At 43.8% G+C, this 21,628-nt stretch overlaps 1 protein-coding gene across 4 annotated transcripts in view; it reads left to right on the top strand.

Annotated features, from left to right (window-relative positions):
• Positions 1-21,628, top strand: part of FGFRL1 (fibroblast growth factor receptor like 1) — a 183,695-nt gene that overhangs the window by 70,722 nt on the left and 91,345 nt on the right. For all 4 annotated transcript variants that reach the window (XM_069795826.1, XM_069795833.1, XM_069795842.1 and 1 more), the window contains one exon: positions 18,670-18,942. In XM_069795826.1, coding sequence (XP_069651927.1) covers positions 18,670-18,942 — 273 coding nt within the window. The remainder of the gene's footprint in view (positions 1-18,669; positions 18,943-21,628) is intronic.

Below are 21,628 nucleotides of genomic sequence, written 5' to 3'. Positions count from 1 at the left end.
TTGCGAACTCATCACCTACCTTTGCTCATTCTTTCTTATTAAGATACTAACATTTTTCTTCCCAGGGTAGTTTTTTTTTAAAAAAAGATGGAGTTTCAGGTATCCTTTGGAGCTTCATAAAACTTGCTAAAAAAAAGCTTTGCAGCCCATCTCTTAATCCTGTTCCATTAAGTAGCTCATGCCAATGGTATGGTTTGGCAACTTGCTGTTTACCTTTCTGCACAATGCCCCAAAAAGCGCAGGAGGGGCAGAGTCCCAGTTAGTGTAAGCTGGCAGGGTGTACACAGGCATTTCTCTGCCTGCGGGCCAAGGAGTTGCATTAGTTAGGAGACTGTGCAGCATTTACAGGAGCTGCTGCTGAGCACAGGCTCCTGGCTAACGAAGGAGGAGGGGAGGGATGCTCGCTTCATTCCTGCACCGAGGGCTACGGTTTACACAGCTTCATTGTATTGCACAGGGCTTTCCTGCCCTGCAGCTTGACTTGCTCCGTGACAAATTATTCCTTAATTGCTGGATGGCAGAAGAAAAGCCTTACAGCCCTGAGGTTATTCCTAACAAATCAGGTTACAGAAGCCTTGAAAATTATATTGAGCAGAAAAGAAGCACCATGAGGTTTTCTTGGATGCTTGGACTGTGTTAAGCTTGACTAAGGCAATGTGCTAATGAAGCTTGTTAAAATGCAATTATACTTTAATGCTGTGGATGCAGAAATGAGGATAATCAGCAGAGAGGTGCTAGTGACGCTGTTGTGATTAGCGTGATTTGTGTGTGTCACTGCTGTGCTCAGGGCCTTCACCCCATTGTGCAAGGTGTTTGAACGCAAGAAGGCTCTGCCCAAAGAGCTGCCTGGGGCTACCAGATGAAGGATGATGTCAGGAAGGTGGAGAGATGGGTGAGCAAAGCAGCAGCGAGACGGTGTTGACCGTGAGGACCAGCAGAGGTGTCAGGCTTAGCTGCTGACTGGTAATGGTGAGTGTCTGGTGCAGGAAAGCTTTAAGGAGTGTGTGGGCAGAGAGCTGAGCACCTCAGCTGATGCTGATGGGGAGCTGCTCCCAGACGAGGCAGGCAGCTTGGCAGAAAACACCTATGATTTTCTTTGAAAAATGTAAAAAGGGAGGAGAGAGCCTGGACTTTCTGGGCCAGTTGGAAGAGGGTGGACCTCTGGTAGGGAAGAGGTGATAGGAACAGTGGGGAGAGGCCAGGAGGAGCCTTGACAAGTGACGAAAAGTAGCAGCCATTTGATGTGGCAGGGAAAGGGAGAGCTAGATGCGAAGAGAAGCAGATGTGGCCAAAGCGGTGCCTAGAAAAAAATGAATATGAATGAGGCAAGAGTGTGTTTCGTCAAGGCTGGAGCAGAGGAGTCATAATGAAATATGACGGGAGCCTGGACGCAAGCTGCGAGTGGATGGACAGCCAAGGCTGGGGACTATCAATGAGCTGCAGAAAGACTCTGTGGCTCACAGTTCAAGCCAGGTTGTGGAGAGCTAGAGGGAGAGCGAAGTAAAAAATAACACTCGGGCTGTGGGCCTGAGCAATGGGCGAGACAGTAGCAGTGTCCACAGCAATTATGGAAGGAGGTAGGGAGGGGGAGGAAGATTAAGAGCTCTGAGCTTGAGCTGACAGCTCGACATCCATGAGATGTCAGGGAGACAGGCAAGGTTTTTGTCCGGACAGAGAGAGACAGGCCTGGATGATCAGATCAGACAACTGGGGGGACTGATTTGTGTGAGAAGATTAAAAGAGCTGCTTGTAAATATATGTATAGCTTGGCTAAGTGACACCTGAGGGGACAATAACTGTCTACAAGTGTATGAAGGGATTGGATACTGGAGCCAGGAGGAGGGGGAGGGGACAGTTTAGGAGCGTAGATAAGGATTGTGACTAAAGGCGGTGGAATAAGGTGGAGCAAAGTGGGTTGTATTGCCTGGTCAGGGAAAACATCTCCCCTGCAAAACTGGGAAGACTCTTCAGTGAGTCTTGAAACCTGCATATCCACCTAGGTACCCAGCTGCAACCCTGTCATCACAGGGTGCCTGGCAATCTAATATTTGTCATCACAGCACCCTAAGAGAGGGAGATGTCCCTTTGTGCAGTTGTGGCACTTCCATACCTTGTGTGACCCTTGCTATCTGACTTGAATGAAGGACCTAAGAAAGCATCTTAAACATTATGCTCTCTTTCCTTTCACTTGTTTCTGTTTCAAAAGGTCAGTCCTGTTGATAGTACAGTGAGAAGGATGGCAAGGAGGTCTAATGAGGTTCCTCCAGCCTACAATTTGTGTGGTCTTGTCCCCATGTTCCTTATAATTTTTTTCTCTTTATAAAGTTTTACTCCTCTGTGAAACCAAGGGAAGAAGCACTTTGCTCATCGCTTACTTTGTTGCTCATTCGTACTTGAGCTTCTCCCATCAGTGCAAGAGAGCAAGTTTGGGAGGGAACCACTGGAAACGACAGGTTCAGACGCGGAGTTAAGATTGAAGCAGTTTTGCCCCAAACACACCTAGAACTGATCAGTGCCCTGGATAGCAGTGGGAGTAAGGTGCAGGTACAGTTGAGCTACATTGCTGGTTCCTGTCTGGTCACAGCGATAGTAACTGTTGGTTTGGTTGTCAGCTGTGTGGTTTATTTTCCTAAGGCAAAGGCAGACCAGTCTAATTCAGACCAAACAGCTCCCTTTTTGCTCCAGGAGTGCTACTCTGGGATCCATCAGCTCAGAATCTCAAAGCATGTATGCAACGCTTTGAAAAAATGACTCAGTTTCCCATCTGGTGAAATAGAGGCGATCTGAGGTCAGAAAGAAAGCATGTGGGAGATGGAAGAATAGTATATATCATGTATTTTGAATCCCAGTCCTGTGCTGGGCTCATCTGTGGGCTGTGCAGTCCAGTGCCTTGTCTCTGCCCATGGCGTTTTCAGGTATTTCAGGAGATGCGGGGCATTTTGCAGGAGGCAGCTCCAGAACAAGCTGTCTGTTGGTAGACTTGGTTTCCTAACACTGGTTACAGACTGCCTCATATTTTGTCGGACCTGGGTTTCTGTTTCTTCTGAGCAACACTAGTCAGAATATGGGAGGGTTTTTCTCCTGGGAAACTTTAACAAAAGCACCAAGAAAAGTAAAAGAAATCGGCAAAAAGTGGAACCACCCCAAGTTTTGTGATTTCCTTTTCTGGTGAAGGTTCTGCTAAAATACCTGATGGGGGTTATATCTTCAGAGAAATCTTTCAAAGAACCCTCCTTCCAAAGTTAAATAAGTAACCAGCTGCTGCCTTCTGTCTGAGTGCCCTTTCTGTACCTATCCATGTCTGGCTGGTCTATAGGTTGGTGTCCTAAGGAGATGAGATCCATGTGGCGACATTTTTTGAGGGTTGATCCATCTCCATCCCTTCCAATAGCTTTCAAGCCTATTAGCCATTTTCAGACACATCTCTTTGAGAAGGAGCCAGATGGGAGATAAGTTCTTACAAACTCTGTGAAAATGGGAACCCATGTAGAAGGGAGTGATTGCAATAGTGTTGCATCCCACTGCCACCATGCTTGAGGCAAAGGCCATTGCATAGCTTCAGCCTTTTCTAAATATATAGATGAATTTTCTAAATACAGATGAATGCAGCAGCAACAAACAAGCAAATAAATAAATGAAGGTGTCCTCAAGTTCTTGCCCCTTAACAGATGCTGGGAAATAGAGCCACAGAATATAAGGCCATTGGAAATTAAGCTTTGTTAGTCCTGCTGCATTTTGGTAACTGCAAAACCAGCTCTGGTTGACAGTCCCCAGCAGCGAGTGTGAAAGAGCAACTTATGTATGGTGAATAATTGGCCTGCCAGTGCAAACTGCTACATCCCTGGTGTGGGGTTGTATAGACATTGATAGGACACTGCAGGAAGATGTGAATTGCTGATGGCTATTGCACCTCTTTCGGTGCATGAGGTGCACAGGGTGCCATCCCTTACCATTGCCAAACCAAGCACCTTAGTCTCACTGTGCATTAGCAATAAAAACAGGTGGGACCCAAATAATACAGAACCAAAATTGTCTTTTCCAGCTCTTCATGCAGACTTTAGCTGCATTTTAATTGTGTAGCACTTCAGCAGAGACCACAGGTCTATTTCTTTTTTCCTGCAAGGAGTTCATATTTGACCTCAGTCACAGTTAAAAGCAGAGCTCCCTGCTCTGACTTTCACTTCTGTTTCAGCAGGATCAAAATCTATGGGGCCTTTCTGAATATTTCCCTCCTCACCCAATATTGCCGAAAATGAGCCTGAAGTGTTGACAGACAGCAGCACACTCAGTGTGTAGGAATCCAACATAAACAGACTTGCTGGTTGTGTACTTGGACATGTTAAACGAGGTCTCTGCTTTGATCTTCCCTGCACTATCCTAAAGCCCAGCAAGCAAAGGCTAAGTAAACAGACCTTTGATTTCAAGGCTGTTTGGAGCGGAGGTCTTGTAAAACTTATATCAATGGCAGAGCTGAGCTACTGAAGTCCCTCTTGGACTGTAGGTGCTGCAAGAGTAGCAGCATGGTTTTATTGACCCTAACGTCCCTCTTTCTCCCCCCTTCCCATAATGACAAACATCTGGGGATATGAGCCAGCTTCCTGTTGATTGTAGCATACCAGTTTCTCTAGGAGAGACACCTGCTTATAATCTCCTCTGTGGTGAATGGAGCATAAGCTATATTAGACCTTACAGCTATTGGATCCCACAGCCAGTGTAGCTTTTTGTTAATGCGAGTGCTTAAATAAATCACGTGGGACACATCCGTGGGAAACACTCACGTTACTAATCCTGCGTGTTCAACACTCCTGGGTCAAACCTCAGAAAACCAGTACTCTGGCTTAAATAACATGAATGTTACAACAAATTGGATTTTATTTATTTGCTTCCTGTTTTTAGAGCATTTAGTGATTCCCCGTGATCACAAAGGTCACAAATTTCCTTTCATGTTCAAATAAACAGGAGATTCTCCTTCAGGATTATGCCCTCAGAAAGAGATGTTAAGAAACGAGCACCTAATATCACAAGATTAAAAAAATAAAATTGTGAATGCTGGCAAATTCCCCTCAATGGACGAAACACAGGAATTAGATTGGCCTCTGCTTTCTTTTAGTTTAATATTTTTCTCTATCTTCTGGTGGGTTACATGAAGGAGGCTTTAGCTGCCCTTCTGTGCCCACTGTAGGAAAGTGATATGAGAGTGAGATCCTGCCAATATATTTTATTTTTATAAGTGTTATCAATTTTCCATTGTTTTCAAAACTAAGCACCACAGTGCTTAGCAATGATGAAGCCCAGGCTGGTCCCAGTAGGCCAGAGCTGTGGTCCCTACTGCTCAGGCCATTTCAGCCCAAAGCTTGATTGAGCTCAGGACCAAAAGTTGGTTTGCTCAGCCCTACCAATGATTACTGCTTCTTGTCAAGATAAATACCAAATGACAAATTCATTGGCCAACTGCTCCATGCTAACGCTGCTCCTGATGTACCTTCTGGAGGTAAAGCTGAGATCTTTGGCTGAGTCTGAGCTCCTGCCAGTAAATCGTGAGCCTAAGTGCATCTAGTCTCTCTTGTCTTTTGCCATCGCACTTTTATAGCACGGCCTTAAATGATGACCTTTCTTACACTGCCTTTTCTGCCTTAGTCACCAACTGATCCTCTACTGTATGTAAAACAATGTCCTGCTTCTCCCTTCAGAAGTGAATTTTGTCTTTTGTCAAGTAGTCAAATCCACTATTAGATAAAAAGCATTTTTAACAGCCCTTTATTTGTTGGTGTTTGTTAGCAGTTCTTTGATCCTGAAGAGGTATGCACCGCTGTTTGTGATATATAGCAAATTGATTTTACACATTTCCATCTTTTGTCGATGAGTCTTCCAATGGGGTTTCACTGTAATCAGATTGGAGATTACCATGGCACAGCCGTTGGAAAGGGATTGGAATTTACATGCAATAAAGATTAGGGGTTTAGCGACTGATTAGGAAAGTGCTGATTTATCCAGCCTCAGGTACAGCAAGGGGTCTTGCGTGTCTGCTTTTTTTCTGACCTTGGGTTTTGACCTCTTGACTCCTTACTTAGAAACGCCAGCGTGCAGCACAGAGTGATTTCTGATGTGGCTTCTCCCAAGAACAAGTTCAAGTCATTGCAACAGTAAAAACTCCTATTTATTTCTGTGAACAGAGAAGCTCAGAAATCTTTATGCGAGTGGACACTTTGCTCTGATGTGCATTGACCAGGACAGGCTGAGCAGACAGACTGTGGCAAGGCTTTAATCTGCAGTCAGGAATTCCTGCTGACAGCTGATGCGATGTGCGTGTGTCGGTACACGCACGCGCGCGGTGGGGGATAAAGCAGCTATGTAATCACGTGCGAGACAGTATTTCTCCATGCACAGCTTTTCCTAGATAGCTGTTATGCTCTCCAGGTTTCTCCCCCCGTGCACGCTTGCAGGAGGGTAACTGGGACTGTGCATTACCAGACTGTGAGGTAATAGGAGCGCACATTAATCGATATTCCAGTGTAGCTCTATCTACCCGATGGATACGACGTTACATACCAGTGCGTAGCTGGCCAGTGGAATGACGTCATTTGAAATTACAGAGCAATTGATGTCAGCAAAACTCCCATACACTCTGTAGCTGCTGAAGTTTGGGCAGCTTGAATAAAGCAACCACACTGACAGTCACAGGCTGTGCTGATAGCAGGGGGTTGGTAGTTTGCCTGTGTATCAGATAATAATTAGCACCATCTTCCTACTCATGCAGATTTATAGAGATAAAAGGCAGGCATTATGGGATCTTCAGCAAAGGAGAAATATTTCCAAATCCTTTGGATGGTTTGGGGAATTTAAGTGGATTTATAGTTTAAATATTTATTTTAGTGTTTCAATTTAGGCAGAATATGCCCACTGTTAGGTGCTGGTTTGGTAATACCATTCATCCTGAGACATGCCACACTGGTGTGCAGTAGAGGTATAGGAAAAATACCTTCCTCCAGATGAAATGAAGCAGCTTTTGAGCAGCAAGGGGTGCAGCAGAGCTTCAGACATACCAGATGAAATGCACTGATTTTATCTGATCTTAGAAGCTGAACAGTCCCAGGACTGCCCAGAAAAGCACCTGGCAATCCTAGGCACAAACCGTGGCGGTGCGATCGGATATAGTAAACCTAACAAAACAAGTCTTTACTATCTCCTACTAGAAAAACTAATAAAGGCCACTTAAGAGTGCACTAACCCTGTTGTCGTGAGCAAGCCAGAATACAGAAAAGGAGGAGCAGAGGAAGTGGATCTGTTTGAAGCTGTCCCAGTTTCAGGCAGGCTGCAGAAATTTGGACTAGCCTCTGTCCAAGGCACCAGCTGAGCCCTCAGGCTCTGCCAATGATAACTCAAGTTTTCACAGCCAGAAGGTTGCTTGTGCATGGACTTGTGCAGGCATCATCGCGTGTTTTAACACTGTGCTGTGGCACTGGACCAGGGTCGATCCATTTGAAGAAAATGTTACTACTTTCCTTTGGGTATGGCCTGGAGCTGAGGTTGTTTCCTATATGAGATCTGACAATATTCTACAGGTATGAAGGTTTCATGCATTAAGAAGTCCCAGCTCCTGCCAATACTATTGGGTATCATGTGCTTTTACATCAGGTAGTGTGTGCTTCAGTGTCTGGGAAACAGGAACCAGATGTGAATGCTATAAGAATTCAGTGACGGTTTCCCTGTTTTCATATGTGGGAGACTTGGTGTCTCTTGAGCTTAAATGTAAGTTTTCAGTGAATCAACCTTGTGAACGCTTTCTTTTAAAATGCATTTAAGTATTTTCCCTCCTGGAAGAGATGTACAGGTGTGTCTAAGTTAGCCTGTAGAATGGCACAATATGAACAAATCTTTAAAGTGAAATATTTGGTGCTGAGGAGGTGATGTTCACACTATAGGCATTTGGGGAGTTTATTCTGGATTCGCTCCAGTCTGGTCATGTATTGAGTGCTCATTAATGGAAATCCAAGAGCACCGCTTCTGCTTTTGTTTTACCAGGGACCCAGCTAGCAATTGCTGGCTGTGTCTGCATTAGCAGCTGGTGGGGATTGGTAAGATTTGATCTGTAAAGCAAAACATTTGGTGCTGAGTACCTGACACCCCCATTTCAGAGGGGCGTTTCACTTCGGAATAGCTCTAGTCTGGTCCTATGAACCAAATGCCCATCTGAACTGGAGCACCCCTTGCAGCTCAATTTCATGTAAAAGCAATTCAGTTCATGTGCACGAAAACTGTTTCATGAGTGAAGCAAAGTATAATTGCTGGGGATGATAAAAAAATTCATGTTAAAGCACACCCCTGGTCCAAATTAAAACACTGATGTAGGCACACATAAGGTAGACCCTTATGATGACAGTTGAATTTGGAGAGAGCTACATAAAGCACTTCCATCACGCTTACCACGAACTGGAGGTTTTGGTAGGGCAACAGTGAATGGTTTCAGCCAGAATTTTAAAACGCTGCTCTCTTAGAAGGAGGAAAGTCAGCTCTGCTTTGCATCTTTCTTTTAGAGCAAGATGAGTTTTGTTTTTTTTTAAATTTTTCCTCTGGAGCAAGACAAGTTAGGGTTTTTAATTATATATATATATATATATATATGGAGGGGTGTTGCCCTTGTGATTTTTTAAAATGTATTTTAATTTATTCCTGTCCAAAATCAAAACTGTTTTCATATTTTAGGGATACAGCAACCCATTAAAAAAGGATTACCATTGCTTAATCAATATACTTTTAAAATTCCAACTTTTTTGTTTGTATGTGTTTCATTTTAATTTGCCAAAATGATGATGCAAAAGATTTCTCAAACTGAAAAAGGGAATATTGAAAGAGAAAAATGGACAAAGTCTTGGTTCTTGACAAAAATGTCTTTTTCTGATAGAAAAACAGTTCTGCAAAACACTCCATGCCAAGTCTGCTCTGCAGCCATTCAGCTAGAAGTGCTTTCTGTTCTAGAGAAGCCTCCGAAAATATCTTCAGTTCTTAAATACCACAGTGTTTATCTCTTTGTGGTCACCAACAAACAGTTGTTACCACGTTTTTGTGGTGACCAAACTTAGAAGCCCCCAGTGACGAGGGCAGAGCAAAGAAAGGGCTGAGAGCAGCCTTGCCATGTAGGGCACTGCCACTGATTTCCCAACAGCAAAATGCTGGATATTTTGGCAGTGTCTCCTGTTCAAGACTGAGTGTTCAAGATTTTTTTTTCTTTTTTTTTTTTTTTTCTGAGCCCTTAATGCCCTAATCACACCTTTTCCATCTTGGGTATTTGGAAAGGCCAGTAGGAACCAGCACTGGATGGAAGATTATAAAGTCTTCTCCAATTTCAACCCTTGGAGAGAAATTTGTTAAAAAGGATTTTAAAGAATACTTTGAGGAAAACCAGATTCTTGGATACAAATGAAAAAGGCTCCTGTGTCAGTGTATGGCCGAAGACTTGCTGCTGTGGACTAGCAGGAAGGCAAACCGACTATTTAAAGATCTTCGTTCACATCGTTCCCGAATATGGCACGGAGTCAATCATCGTGGTTTCTGTTTCCCTGCAGACATAAACAATGACACTTACAATTTCCTGCTTGTACAGCTCTCACACAAACGTCTGTCTATAAGGGAAATGGCTAATTACTTATTAAACCTTGCATTGTGCTTAGACTGGGTTAAATATTGACTACCAAAGTTCAAGGGGAATCCGTGTCACCAAACTTGAACTTGGGCATCCTATTTTCTAGGAGCTGTTCAAATAAAATAATTAGGTGACAGGATACTGCACATAGGCAGGAGGGACAAAGAAGGGGACAAAAAATGGAGCAGATTGTCTCAGAAGTAAATGCCTGTCTTTGAAGCCTTGGGTTTTGGGACAAGATTGCAACCGGTGGCTCGAAGGGGAGTTTTGTTACAAAATAAGTGAATTAAACTGAGATTTGCAGGGTGTCTGGTTTGTTTTGCTGAAAGTCTTGGAGATGGTAGGCGATTTGGCTGGGAAATCCACTGGGCCTATGAAGCAGGATTTGCATGCTTGGGAAGCAGTTGGAAGGGGAGAGTACAAGAGCATTTATGTTAAAATTGGGGTCGATTAACCCTAGAAGCTGATTCAGGGCTGCCTGACCGGAGTGTTTCCCGGAGATTATGGGAAGCAAACAAATGCCTTATGTTGGCAGGAACGGTCCCTGCGTGACTTGTGGAAATGCCGGGGGTTTGGGTTAGGTTTGGGGAGAGCACACTGGGGCTATGGGGCAGGATTTTCAGTTGGGTTCTGGATCCTCCTGCCTCCCTCAAGCCAGAGGATTTCTAGCTTTTTTCCAGAGTTAGGCAGTTTGTCCTTCCTGGAAACAGAAGGCTAAAAAAAAAAAAAGTCTTTTAATTTCAGAACCTTGAAAATGTGTTTTAATGCCATTTCTTTTGAAAAAGCAAATTAGGAATGTCATTATTCAGATGAGTTTGCCTTCTTAAATGGGAATGAAAAAGGTAGATTGTGTGGGTACATGTGCCAACACACCTTTGTTGTACTTATCTCTTCTCTAAAAAAAAGTCTTCTGGTTATCCATTGAACTGCATACCTGAACTGCGCCGTCAGTATAATTTTAGCCTTAGAGTAGAAATATTAGTCGTGTCTTTTGGCCCACGCTAAGCCCACTGGCAGCACTTAAGAAACAATAAATAATACCTTTTCTTCCACACTAGAAGAGAAACCTTCTAGCATATGAAGTCTGTTTCTTCAAAAGTAATTTGAAGTAATCCTAACTCTCCTCTGCGTTTGCTACCTCAAAACCTAAGGGATAAAGTTACTGTTTTTTGCTGCTGAAAAAATGTTCAGCAACACTTGAAATTGAATGTCACCCATGCACATTTAATTTAATAAGATGGTAATTTCATGTTAAATAAATACCAACTGATTATTGAAAACATATGCTCAAAGGATTTAAAAACCATGTAAGAGATACGTATCTCATCTACTGTTGTTGAACTGCAATAAATCTATGCAATAATCAAGTGCCAATTGTTTAACATACAATAACTATTTTATTAAATCTCAGTGAAATGTGTATGCAGGGCACTTAATTAAATGGAACGTGTTCCCAAATATTCTATTTTTCTTATTTTTGGAACATCTAGAGTAGAAAATTTACTGGCAGCCTTCACCCAAGGGGCTAGTTATTACTCATGTAAAAATATGGCAAGCACTTCTTGTGCTATCAATAAATATCCATTTCATCAGGAAAGCAGCTCCTACCACAGAGGTAGGGAAGAAAGAAAATATGTCACTTCACTTGCTGTAAAATGAACCCGCAAAGCTGTTTTCTCCATCAGGTTGTTGGGCTCAGCTCTGCAGCCCAAGCCTAGAACTTGCTCCTGCAAACAAGTCCGCTATTCCCAAAGCTAAGCCTGACCAGTCATCGGGGCTGATCAGCAAATACTTATGGTGGGTTTGTGTTCCTCTCTAAGAGTCTTTGTTCTACAGTGATGCTGTTGTTTTTTTCTTTAATCTTTTGATTGTTTTTGATAAGCATTGTTTTTGTCTGTGGGCGCCTATGTTTTCAAGCCAAGAAGGACCCATTAGCTCATCTAATCTGATCTCCTCATGTCACATACCAAAGCATTTGGCCCAGTTACCCCTACGCTGACCCCTACTGTACTTGGCTAATGCATACCTTTTGGAAATGCAAACTGGTTTGTTTTGAAAATATGGAAAGATGTTGGATTCACCAGTCCTTTGAACTGCTTATTCCAATGGTATACAAGGGCAAAACTGTCATCCCTTATCTCTCTCAAAAAGCATTTTTATCAGTTCTGCTCTCCATGTGATGGTTTCCCACTGTGCAGAGAGCCAAGAGCTCCTCTCTTTCAGGAACAACTACTCATGTTAATTGAAACTCTTGCCATCATTGCTTTGTAAGCCCTTCCTCGTGGGATTTGCTCTTTGGTAGGTATTTGTCCAGCCCCCAGCATAGTGAGGCCTCTATCCATTGCTCCATCATTACAGCTTGAATACCAATACAAATAATGGTAATAATGATGTGCAGAGAGTGTAAGTGTATAATCCACATGTTGGTCTTGCAGAGAGGGTTAAACTCCTCCTGTAAGCAGTTGTCGTTCAGCCCAGCTTTCTAGCAATGGATACCCCAAGTTAGCCAACTCTGGATGCGGGTTTAAAACGTGGATTTTAGATGGTCCTTTCCAGCCATCTGTGTTCATCCATTCTGAAGCATGGGGAGAGGTGAAAGAAATCAACTTTGGTGTGAACCACCCTTGCACCAAGGACTTTGGAAGATCAGGATTTACAGTGATGTGTATGGTGAAGGCCAAATGTCGCCTCAGGGGTTGGTGTAAGAGACTGTGTTCACACCGAACAAGTGGTTTGGTCAGCCACCATTGTCCAACTCCATCTCACTGTCATAATGAAATATTTCTGTGCTTGGCTGTATTCTCCCCGTAGGACACACATCATCTGTGGTACCCCAGTCCCTGACGTTAATTCCTTGCATGCATTGATGGGTTGTTTGGGTGCTTCATGGTAAATGACTTTGCTAATTTGCTAACACAGGACTTCAAAAGAAATCTTATCTTCATGGAAAGTGAATGTGTTTGGTATTAAATAATAAAATATACATAACCCATGGGGCTCTTAAAACTTATTTAACTTCTTTATAAACTTTACAATACTGTATGTGGATATTATAAATTATTTTCCATTCCAAGAAACTGTCCGAGCTGGTTGACCTTCCTTGGAATTTCCTCTTTGTAATTATGTTTAATGTGTTAATAAAGTTCACTTTGAACTGTATCATGGCAAATGGTCTCATAGGACATGGGTCAGTGCTGGTGTGTTCACCATATGTGAAGCTTGACGTTAGTGTGCAGTTTAGTTGAAGGAATAACAAGGCTAAGTCCAAACAATTGTAGAAGCAGTATCTCCTCCCCAGGTTAGCAGTAAAAGGGGTTCATGGAAAGTTAGGAATGTGGAGTGGGAAATCATTTAGCTTTCACTGCTAGGTGTTACTAAATTATAGTGCTAGGTTCGAGTCACTATCAAAACACCATATATCTAGAAGGTTTTCACACAGAGCTATAAATCATGTTTACTACATGTATGAGTTGAACGAGTGCATGAACTTTGCAATGCAGTCCAGGAAAATATAATTACATGTGTGTGTGTTTTTGACTGTGAGAAATACGGACAGGAAGCTCCAGGCTATTCTACTGTTGTGTCTTAAATACACTTCTGGAATTTTTTTTTGCTGCTTCCCGGAAATAGCTATTTGCTATAGTAAAGAGGCTTTCTTGGGTTTTACATAACTCCTTTTGCCAAGAAGTGGCAAGCACCATTTCTTTCAGGCACTGGGGGGGGAGAGCAGGAATGCTTGTAAAGCAGTGTCAGCAGCAGAGCAGCAAGTGGGGCTTTTCTGTGGTATAGGATAGTGGATATAAATTGAAAATTGCCCAGCTGTTCAGCAAGACAGGTGTAGGATCTGTCTTTTATATAATGGAACAGAATGGAGATTCCAGTTGCTTGTATTCGTAAATGAGGCAAATAAATCTGCACACTTGTCTGCATGTATATGAGCAGAAATATTTAAAACAAATGAGGTGATCATGGCATTTCCTTGTTAATATTTGACTGGGCTTATATGATCTTGAACAGAAGACTTGGCATCTGACTGGGATTGTTGGTTTCTTTCTGGGTGTACTTATATGTATTTGCAGATGGGGAAACTACAAGCAAGAAAATAACTTGGTGGAAAACATAGGGTCTGAATTGTTTAAATTATATTTTAAGCCTGATTGCACCCTGGCCCTTGGAACTCCAGGCATGATCCCTTCTAGTAACTAAAATGATTTGAATGTTATGGGGCAAAGTTATATTTAGTTTGTATTTGGAGAAAGAATAACAACCAGGCATGGGGGGAGGCAGCTGCATTCTCGTCACTTCTTCCCAAGTCACATCCATGGATGTCAAACCCCACCCTTCCCCCTTGGCCAAAATATTAAGAAATTATTCTCTCAAACTACTGGGTTGAGGACAAGGGGGACTGAAGAAAACCTGCCTCCGCTGGTTTTGTGTCAAGGTAGGGCTTAAAACTAATTGTAATAGCTCTGTCACAGGCTGTGAAGTCAGCTGCGCCCTCTCCAGCATGGTGTGGCTTGAAAATGTGTTTCTCAGCAATGCCCTGGGGCCGTAGAGAGTTGCCTTTGCCTAATGGAAAATTGCAAGAATGGAAACAAGAAACGGTGGTTGTTTTCTCTCCCCACCTTCCCTCCTCCTTTCCTGACCATAAAAATGTGTGAAAATCTGTATCAGCAATTTTGATGGTATATCTACCTGGGGCCTCGCTTTTGGCCCCTTCTCCTATATCCCAGGGCAAAATGCTGCAGGAAGTAATCTCTGTCTTCAGGAACATCAGAGGTTGCAGATTCTCAGCACTTAATAAAGGCTGATTTTTTTCAAAAATCGCTGCCTAATGGCAAAGAAATCAGGGGGATTATGGTGTAGCGACACCTCCCCCAGGATTTACACCCAGGGACAAAGAGCACTGCTCTCTCCTGCTCTGTCTTGAAAGGATTCAGTCTGGAGCTTTGGTCCATGGGTGCAGGCACATGGCAAATCACGGGATCACCTCCATAGCCAGATAGATGGTATATATTGGCATTAAAAATTTTCTGTTGGTAGGTGTATGAATTCACAATTTTAACAATCTGGTTTAACAAAATGATTTCAGGTTTCAAAACAATCCCTTATGGAGTTGCTATCCATCTCTTGTGGTGTTGCCCTAATGCATAACCCACAAACAAGGCAAGAGCAGCACTACAGCAAGCAGCCGTAGGGTATTGCTCTCAAAATACATTAGATCATTTCTGCTCACATACAACACAAAGCTGGAGTCTAGGACGGCCAAGATTGTGACACTGGCTGCTTGAGGAGTAATTGCACGTGCTTTCTAATGCTGTAGTAGAAGACGGGACAGAAGCCGGCAGCAGCAAGGGATGGGATGTCGGCAGCAGCCAGGGTTCAGCGTTTTTACCTCGCTGGCAGCTGTAGGTGAAGCAGCAGGTGCTTTCCTGGGATTTTGCTTCTCTAAGCAGCTGTGGAAATGTATCCAGCCTGCAGGGCCGCGGGCTGTGCCCTGGGCTCTGCTCCCGTGCTGCCGTGCTCAGCTGTGAGCGCACGCGTGCCCCAGCCCCGCGGGAAGCAGCCGCCAAGGGACACCCCCAAATTGATGCCTTGGGAGAGCTGGTGGCTATTGGGCACTCTGCTCTCATGGCCACCCCCCTGGCATATTATGGGCCAGTTCTGCAAGGTGGGGAGCTCCCTTCTGTAGCAGTGAAGCACATGAGAAAGTGGGGTGCTCAGCATGTTTTTACTGCATCTTTTTGCTCCGTTCATAGAGCAGAAGATGGATCTGCCATAGAGAAGCCCTGAAAATTAAACTCCAGGAGAACCTGAGTGGTTCTGGGCAGCTTAATGTATGGATTCAGACGGGGAATACATTTTTATCTGGATAGTGTGGGATTTCCCTGGTAAGTCGTGTGAGGCAGCTCTGTGTCAGCAGTACCCACTGCCCAGGGGATGTTGGAGAAGGGCCTTTTTCAAAACACTCTTCCCCTTCTCCACCGCCTCCACTCCAAATACTGACAGAGCAGAGTGGCAAGATGTGCCAAAGTGTATCTTGACTTGAAAAGCATTCATCTGTCACTGTTGTAGTCCCAAGGCAGGGCTGTACAGATATGTAGTGAAATAAGACCCAGTGGATGCCTGTACATTAGAAAGAGAGACAGAGATCCGTGATGATATCAACATTTTATTCTTGCTGTAGCCGTCTACAGGAGGTCCAGCTATCGTTGGCTTGCCAGAGCCTCTGAAGCCTCCGGCGTATGCAAAGGCTCTCTCTCCAGAGAGAGGGTACGGCTTGCGCAGAAAGTTATGAACGCAAAGATAATAGGTAATAAAATGGGAATATTTACAGCACCAAATGAACAGAAGCTAGGTTTTAGCATCTTTGTCCTGGGCCTGTACCTTATTAAGAAGTGCATGCAGCTGTATCTGGCAAAATTCACAGCAGGAAAAAGAGTGGGGGGGAATTTTTATTCCTCATCATGAGAAAGTCGCTGGAGGGGCTAATGAAGGGCTGCAGAGGACCGCGCTAGTGGGTTTTTTTCAGGCAGAAAGGCTATAAGAAACACACCCTTTTCTAAATGTCATAAAGGTCTGTGAATAGATCCTGTGACAGAGAGCGATCCAACAATTCCTCAGAACGAAAGGTCAATCAAAGGAAAATGGCATTTAGGAGGACCAAGCTTACCGCTGACCCAAACATGTGACAGATCCAGAGGCAACTCTGGTGCCATCAGGAGTGCCGCTTGTGCAGCCTGCCCCAGTGAGGCACATGACGTGATTGGGAAACTATCTGATTCCTCCAGGTCTCAAAATTCATCAGGAGTCAACCTGAATGTCGGAAGGAAAGGGATTTTGAAGGAGCTACAGCAGGTTTCCAAGTTGGGAGGAGGGTGCTCTCTCTCCACTGTCCCTGCTTGCCCTGTACCAAACATTTTTCCGCAGCACTAATTATAGATCTGTTTTTGCCATTTGAATATGCATGGAGTAGTATCCTGGCTCACAAGTAGATTGCAATGAAGCTACTCGTAAAGTTTGACTTGGTTTGGTAGGGCTCTAGGTCAGAAAGGACCTCTCCAAGGGCCAACCCAGAATTTCAACAAGGCTGTGGACTTGTCTGGACATTTCTGCTCCTTTACACTGAGTGAGACACTGCACCATGTAGGGAAACGTAGCAGAATTTGGGGCTGGATCCTCACCCGGTGTTGGTGAATTCTGCTTTATAAAAGCCAGCACATACAACCCTTCCTGATGGGTGGATTTCCACTTGAAAAGATTCAGCAACGTGACTTGTGTCAGATCAGCATTCATGGGATTTGGGGATTATGTCTCCAACCACAGAGCTAGCTGGAGGTCTCCCAAGGTGAAGAACATTAACAGTGTGGTTTGCAGTGCTTAGAAAGACCTGGATAGGCAGGATTTCTCATGGAGTTTGCCAGTTCCCTTGGAGTATGGGAGGGCACCATCACCTCTGAGATGGTGTCCCACAGGTGTCTGCAGAAGGTGGGCAGGGATGGCTCTTATCTTTGCCAGGGACTGACTTTTTCAGAATAAGTGCTCTCAAGATCCCCACTTTGGGTCTTCAGCACTTCATTAGAATCTGAGTGTGTCTAAGACCATTGGTTTAACCAGGCCAATTAGTTAATGAGTTAAACTAATTAGTTAATGAGTTAAACTAATTAGTTACTGAGTTAAACTATAATGAGTTTCAAGCTAGTTCATGACTCCTTTCTCAGCTTGAGCAGCACTTCTGTTCACCAGCAAAGCTGTGTAGCAGCTCTGTAGTCATTCATGAGCTGGACTGTATGCACTGCCTTAGTCATGCTGGGGAAAATTCAGGCAGACGTTGGAATAATAGGAATTAGTCATGAGGAAGTGCAAATATGAGCTCCGTAGCTTAGCCCATGTGGGTCCAATCCTGCAAAACACTTGGAACAGGAATAAAGTATGAGGGAGTAGTTCCAAATCCCACAAACATCTTGTGGGTTTTGGGTGCAACTCAGCATCAGCAATCCTTAGCAAAACATTTTGTCCTTATGCAAGAGCAGGGCGCTTATTATCACACGCATTAATAGGCTATTCTGGGAAGAGCATTGCTATTGCAGTTTGTGTGGGGAACTTGTGCAATTAATGAAAAGGCAGAAAAGGCAGATGCAGGAAAACGACTCTGCTTCAACTTTTCAGAGCCTTGGGAAGAAATTTGGTTTGAATTCAGTTATAGGGCCATTCCCACTGTTGGAGTCTTTATCACTTCTTTTTTCTGAGTGTTGGCCTGTCCAAGTGCATCCTGTTATCATGTGGCAAACAGTGTGTTCACTCTGTGGCATTCCAGGGACACTCTTATTTGCATGACATTATCACTTTTTATAAAGAACAAATATTTGTCAGTCGGGTCAAACCAGACGGGTTGCTAAGGCAATTTATAAAAATACCCTCTTTTGGACTATAAGCAATATTACCATGTCAGGCTATGCTGTATCTTCCCAATGAATGCTTTATGTCCAACAACTCCAGGCTTATGCATTTCAGATAAAGCCCATCTGGTGACTATTAAAGGGAATTACTGTACGTACAACATGAAAGGATTATAACATTGGGGGGTTGGGCAGTATTTTGTTTTAAGTACCAGTGCTGTTACTAATTTTGCCTTCAGGATAGGTGTTAGCTTTAAAACAACTACAGTTGCTTTACCAAATACAGCTGAACAGTTTGTGTATTGGACTCCTCCTTGCTATAGGAAAATGGGAGTGCTTTGGAAAAGCAAAAGAAACTCAGAACCAGGCTCCCCTAGTGGGTTAGCATGAGCTGCTGCTGATGGCAAGACTACAGCTTCAGGTCTTGGACAAACCAGTATCTCTGTTGTTGTATCCCTCTGTAATCGCCTGCATTTTTAGCCTTGGTTGTAAGTGATTTTTGGTAAGCACCTTTCACTACATCTCTGTATAGCAGTCAGGGTAATGGTCCGATTGATGACTCGTCTTTAAATCAGTGCTGTATCATCGACAAAAGTAATAACAGCTCTTCCTCTTGCTGTTCTTTCTTAGGTCCCCCAAGGATTGCTGATAAAGTGATTCACCGTCAGTCCGTGAGGCTAGGGAGGACCATCAAGCTCCTGTGCCCAGTGGAGGGTGACCCCCCGCCTCTCACCATGTGGATGAAGGATGGACGCACTATCCACAGCGGCTGGACAAGGTTCCGAATCCTTCAGCAAGGGCTGAAAATCAAGGAGGTGGAGAGCGAAGATGCAGGAACCTACATTTGCAAAGCCACCAATGGCTTCGGTAGCACCAATGTGAATTACACCCTCATCGTGATTGGTGAGTAGAGCTGGAGAAAAGCCAGACCTCACCTGCTTTAGGGGGAGAGAGCGAGCCGATTTCTGTGTAGCTGTCAGCGATTGCAGATTTGCTTTGCTAATCATTTACTGACCTCCACTCTTAACTGGCCCTTTCCAGTGTTTGAGGATTGCCAGAGCTGGCTAAGTTGCTGCACATCTTCTGCTGCAGCCGGCTGCAGGCAGATAAGATTACGCAGTGCCAAAGGTTACAAATAAACAGAAATGATGCAATAGTCACTAGGGTCCAGATCACAATGAATTCCACACAGGAAAGGCTGTGCGATAAGGAGAGGTCACACTGATCTTTATGTTTGCTGCTGGAACAGGATAGTTCTCAAAACAAATGTTAAGGCACCCATATAAAAACACACAGCTGGGAGATCCATGTACTGAGCTTTTGCAAAGCATGGTATCTTCAGGAATAAGAATATTTAGGTTGAAACAAAGCTCAGAGCTGGCATATGACCGAGGGATGCTCAGTTCCTGAGAAATCCTCTTGGTGGAGGCAGGATTAAAAAAGCTTCAGATGCCATCTTGGTGACCATGGGTTCACTGACTGTGCTTTTGACCTGCTTCAAAGGGCTTGCTTGGCCTGGCAATGGGAATTTGGGGTCACCTGCTGGGCTGAGCATTCCTGAAGGCCCCCAAAGACACTTCTCTGGGTAATCAAAGATTCCTGTGCTGCGACTGCCACAGAAGTGTGCTCATCGGTCCTTGTATGTGAGGAAGGAAAGAGCTGGATGAAAATTGGCATGCTGGAGGATGCTGAGGGAGCAAAGGAGAGGGTTACAAAGCAGGGGGTGAGATCAGGTATCTTGCTCACCGTGTTGCCTGATCAGCACCCCAAGTATCTGGTCTAGAGGGTTCTGTTTCTCGTAGACAGTGGAAGTGAGGACAGAGTTTAGGGCAGTTTCCAGCTGCCTACTGGTTGGCACTTGGCCTGTTTTTGTTCTATTTCTTCTTCCCCTTCACAGCAGGAGGGCTGCTGTAGACTCAGAGCATGTAGCAAACACTTGGTGCTGCTTGATGGAGGATTATCACCCGATAACAGGGTGATTCTTGGAGAATGCACTTTGCTGCAGAGCCAGTATGGGAGAGAGACCAGAATCCAAATGTCTTATCAGGAAAGAGATGCTTAGGTGAGGGAACCCCTTGTGATATGACTCCTGTAGCATCAGTGGGATAAAGCTGCAAAAGCCATCTTGTAGTTTACAAAGTCTGCGGATTTGGTTTTTCTTGTTCAGCTCTTTCCTATCGACGTTCATCCATCTTTCTTGGCTACACTGAGCAAAAAGGGTGAACTGGAAATTGTCTATAAAGACTCATGTCTATACAGACTCCTTTTGGACGTGCTTTCCAGACTGTTTGGTGTGGAGAAAGGAATGCTATAGGACTCTGCTTCAGTCCTTCTTGTGCTTTTGCAGTATGTGGAGGCTGCCAAAGTCCTTGATCTTCTCTGTCTTCCAGTATCTTCTATAAAGCTCAGTGCCCAAGCCAGCTCACATTATTCCAAGGCAAAGAGGCATTGAGGCATCTGTGAGTCAAAGGCGGCTCTGACTATTCTTGATAGCACAACAGAAGCAAATGAAAGGGGAACGCCAGGAGGCATAGGGTAAAAGTTGGACTAGAATTCAGGAAAGATTGAGGCAAAACCTCCAATTCAGTTGCTCAGGGAAAGTGGATTATCAAATTTAATTGTGTTAAGAACAATAGTGTTCATTATATTTGGCACTGAAAAGCCCTGGGCACAAACACTAGTTATTTAGATCCTCATCGGGCAGCTATGGAAGGAAATAGCAAGCTCCCACTGGCCTTCTGTGGGTGTGAGATTGAGCCCTACACAAACAAATATTGATCGCCAAGTGCCAAGAAAAGGGTAACTTTAAACTAAATGTGTGACAGACATACGGGCTGAGTTATCGTTCATCTCCATGCATCCTTGTTATAATGCTGGCTAAAACCAGTATTTCTTAGTCTCTTTGCACCTTTCTTCCTTGTCTCACAGTGTACCCTTGTGCATTGTTGTTGCTCAGACCATTTTTTGATAGATTACTTATGTCCTCGTCTCCAGTGGTACGGATGTGTTCATGTAACGTTTCAAACCAATTGCTTTTCACTAGAACAATTTCCCCTGAAAACAAATTTTCCCCTAGTGTCTTTCTTGCCAAACACAAGGTATCACTGACTTATTCTTTCAAAGGACCCAAACATTTAATGCATTGGCCAGATGCTTGTGTTCGTCTTGGTGAAAAAGCTTTTGGTTGAGAGCAAATCAATCCTTTGTTGATTTTTGAGAAGGAGGCAGTGTTTTAAAACCAACTGCGTGTCATTTTTGAGGGTGAAGATCAAATTGATGGAGCTGTTTTGTTTGTGTTCCGGAAAGCACAAACTTCATTAGGCAGAGTGGCTTTTTGAACCATATGGCTTCTCTGTTCTCCCACTCCTTCAAAGGAGAAAAAGCCCCCTTATTCCAGCTTTACTGCTGACACCACACATGTAAAACCATGCAAGTGTCAGACATGGGCAAGGTGGCTAAGATATTAAATCTACAATAGCATTAAATGATTCATTAAATGTTGGGACTTGAAAAAATAAAATTAATTTTGACATGAAAACATTCTGGGAATTTAAGCAGTAATATCTGGAATCGAAAAAGTAGCTTATTG

This window comes from Haliaeetus albicilla, chromosome 1 (assembly GCF_947461875.1).
Source record: "Haliaeetus albicilla chromosome 1, bHalAlb1.1, whole genome shotgun sequence".
NCBI classification, from domain to species: domain Eukaryota; kingdom Metazoa; phylum Chordata; class Aves; order Accipitriformes; family Accipitridae; genus Haliaeetus; species Haliaeetus albicilla.
Note: the sequence above shows the minus strand (reverse complement) of the source record. Positions and strands in the feature narration are given on the sequence as shown.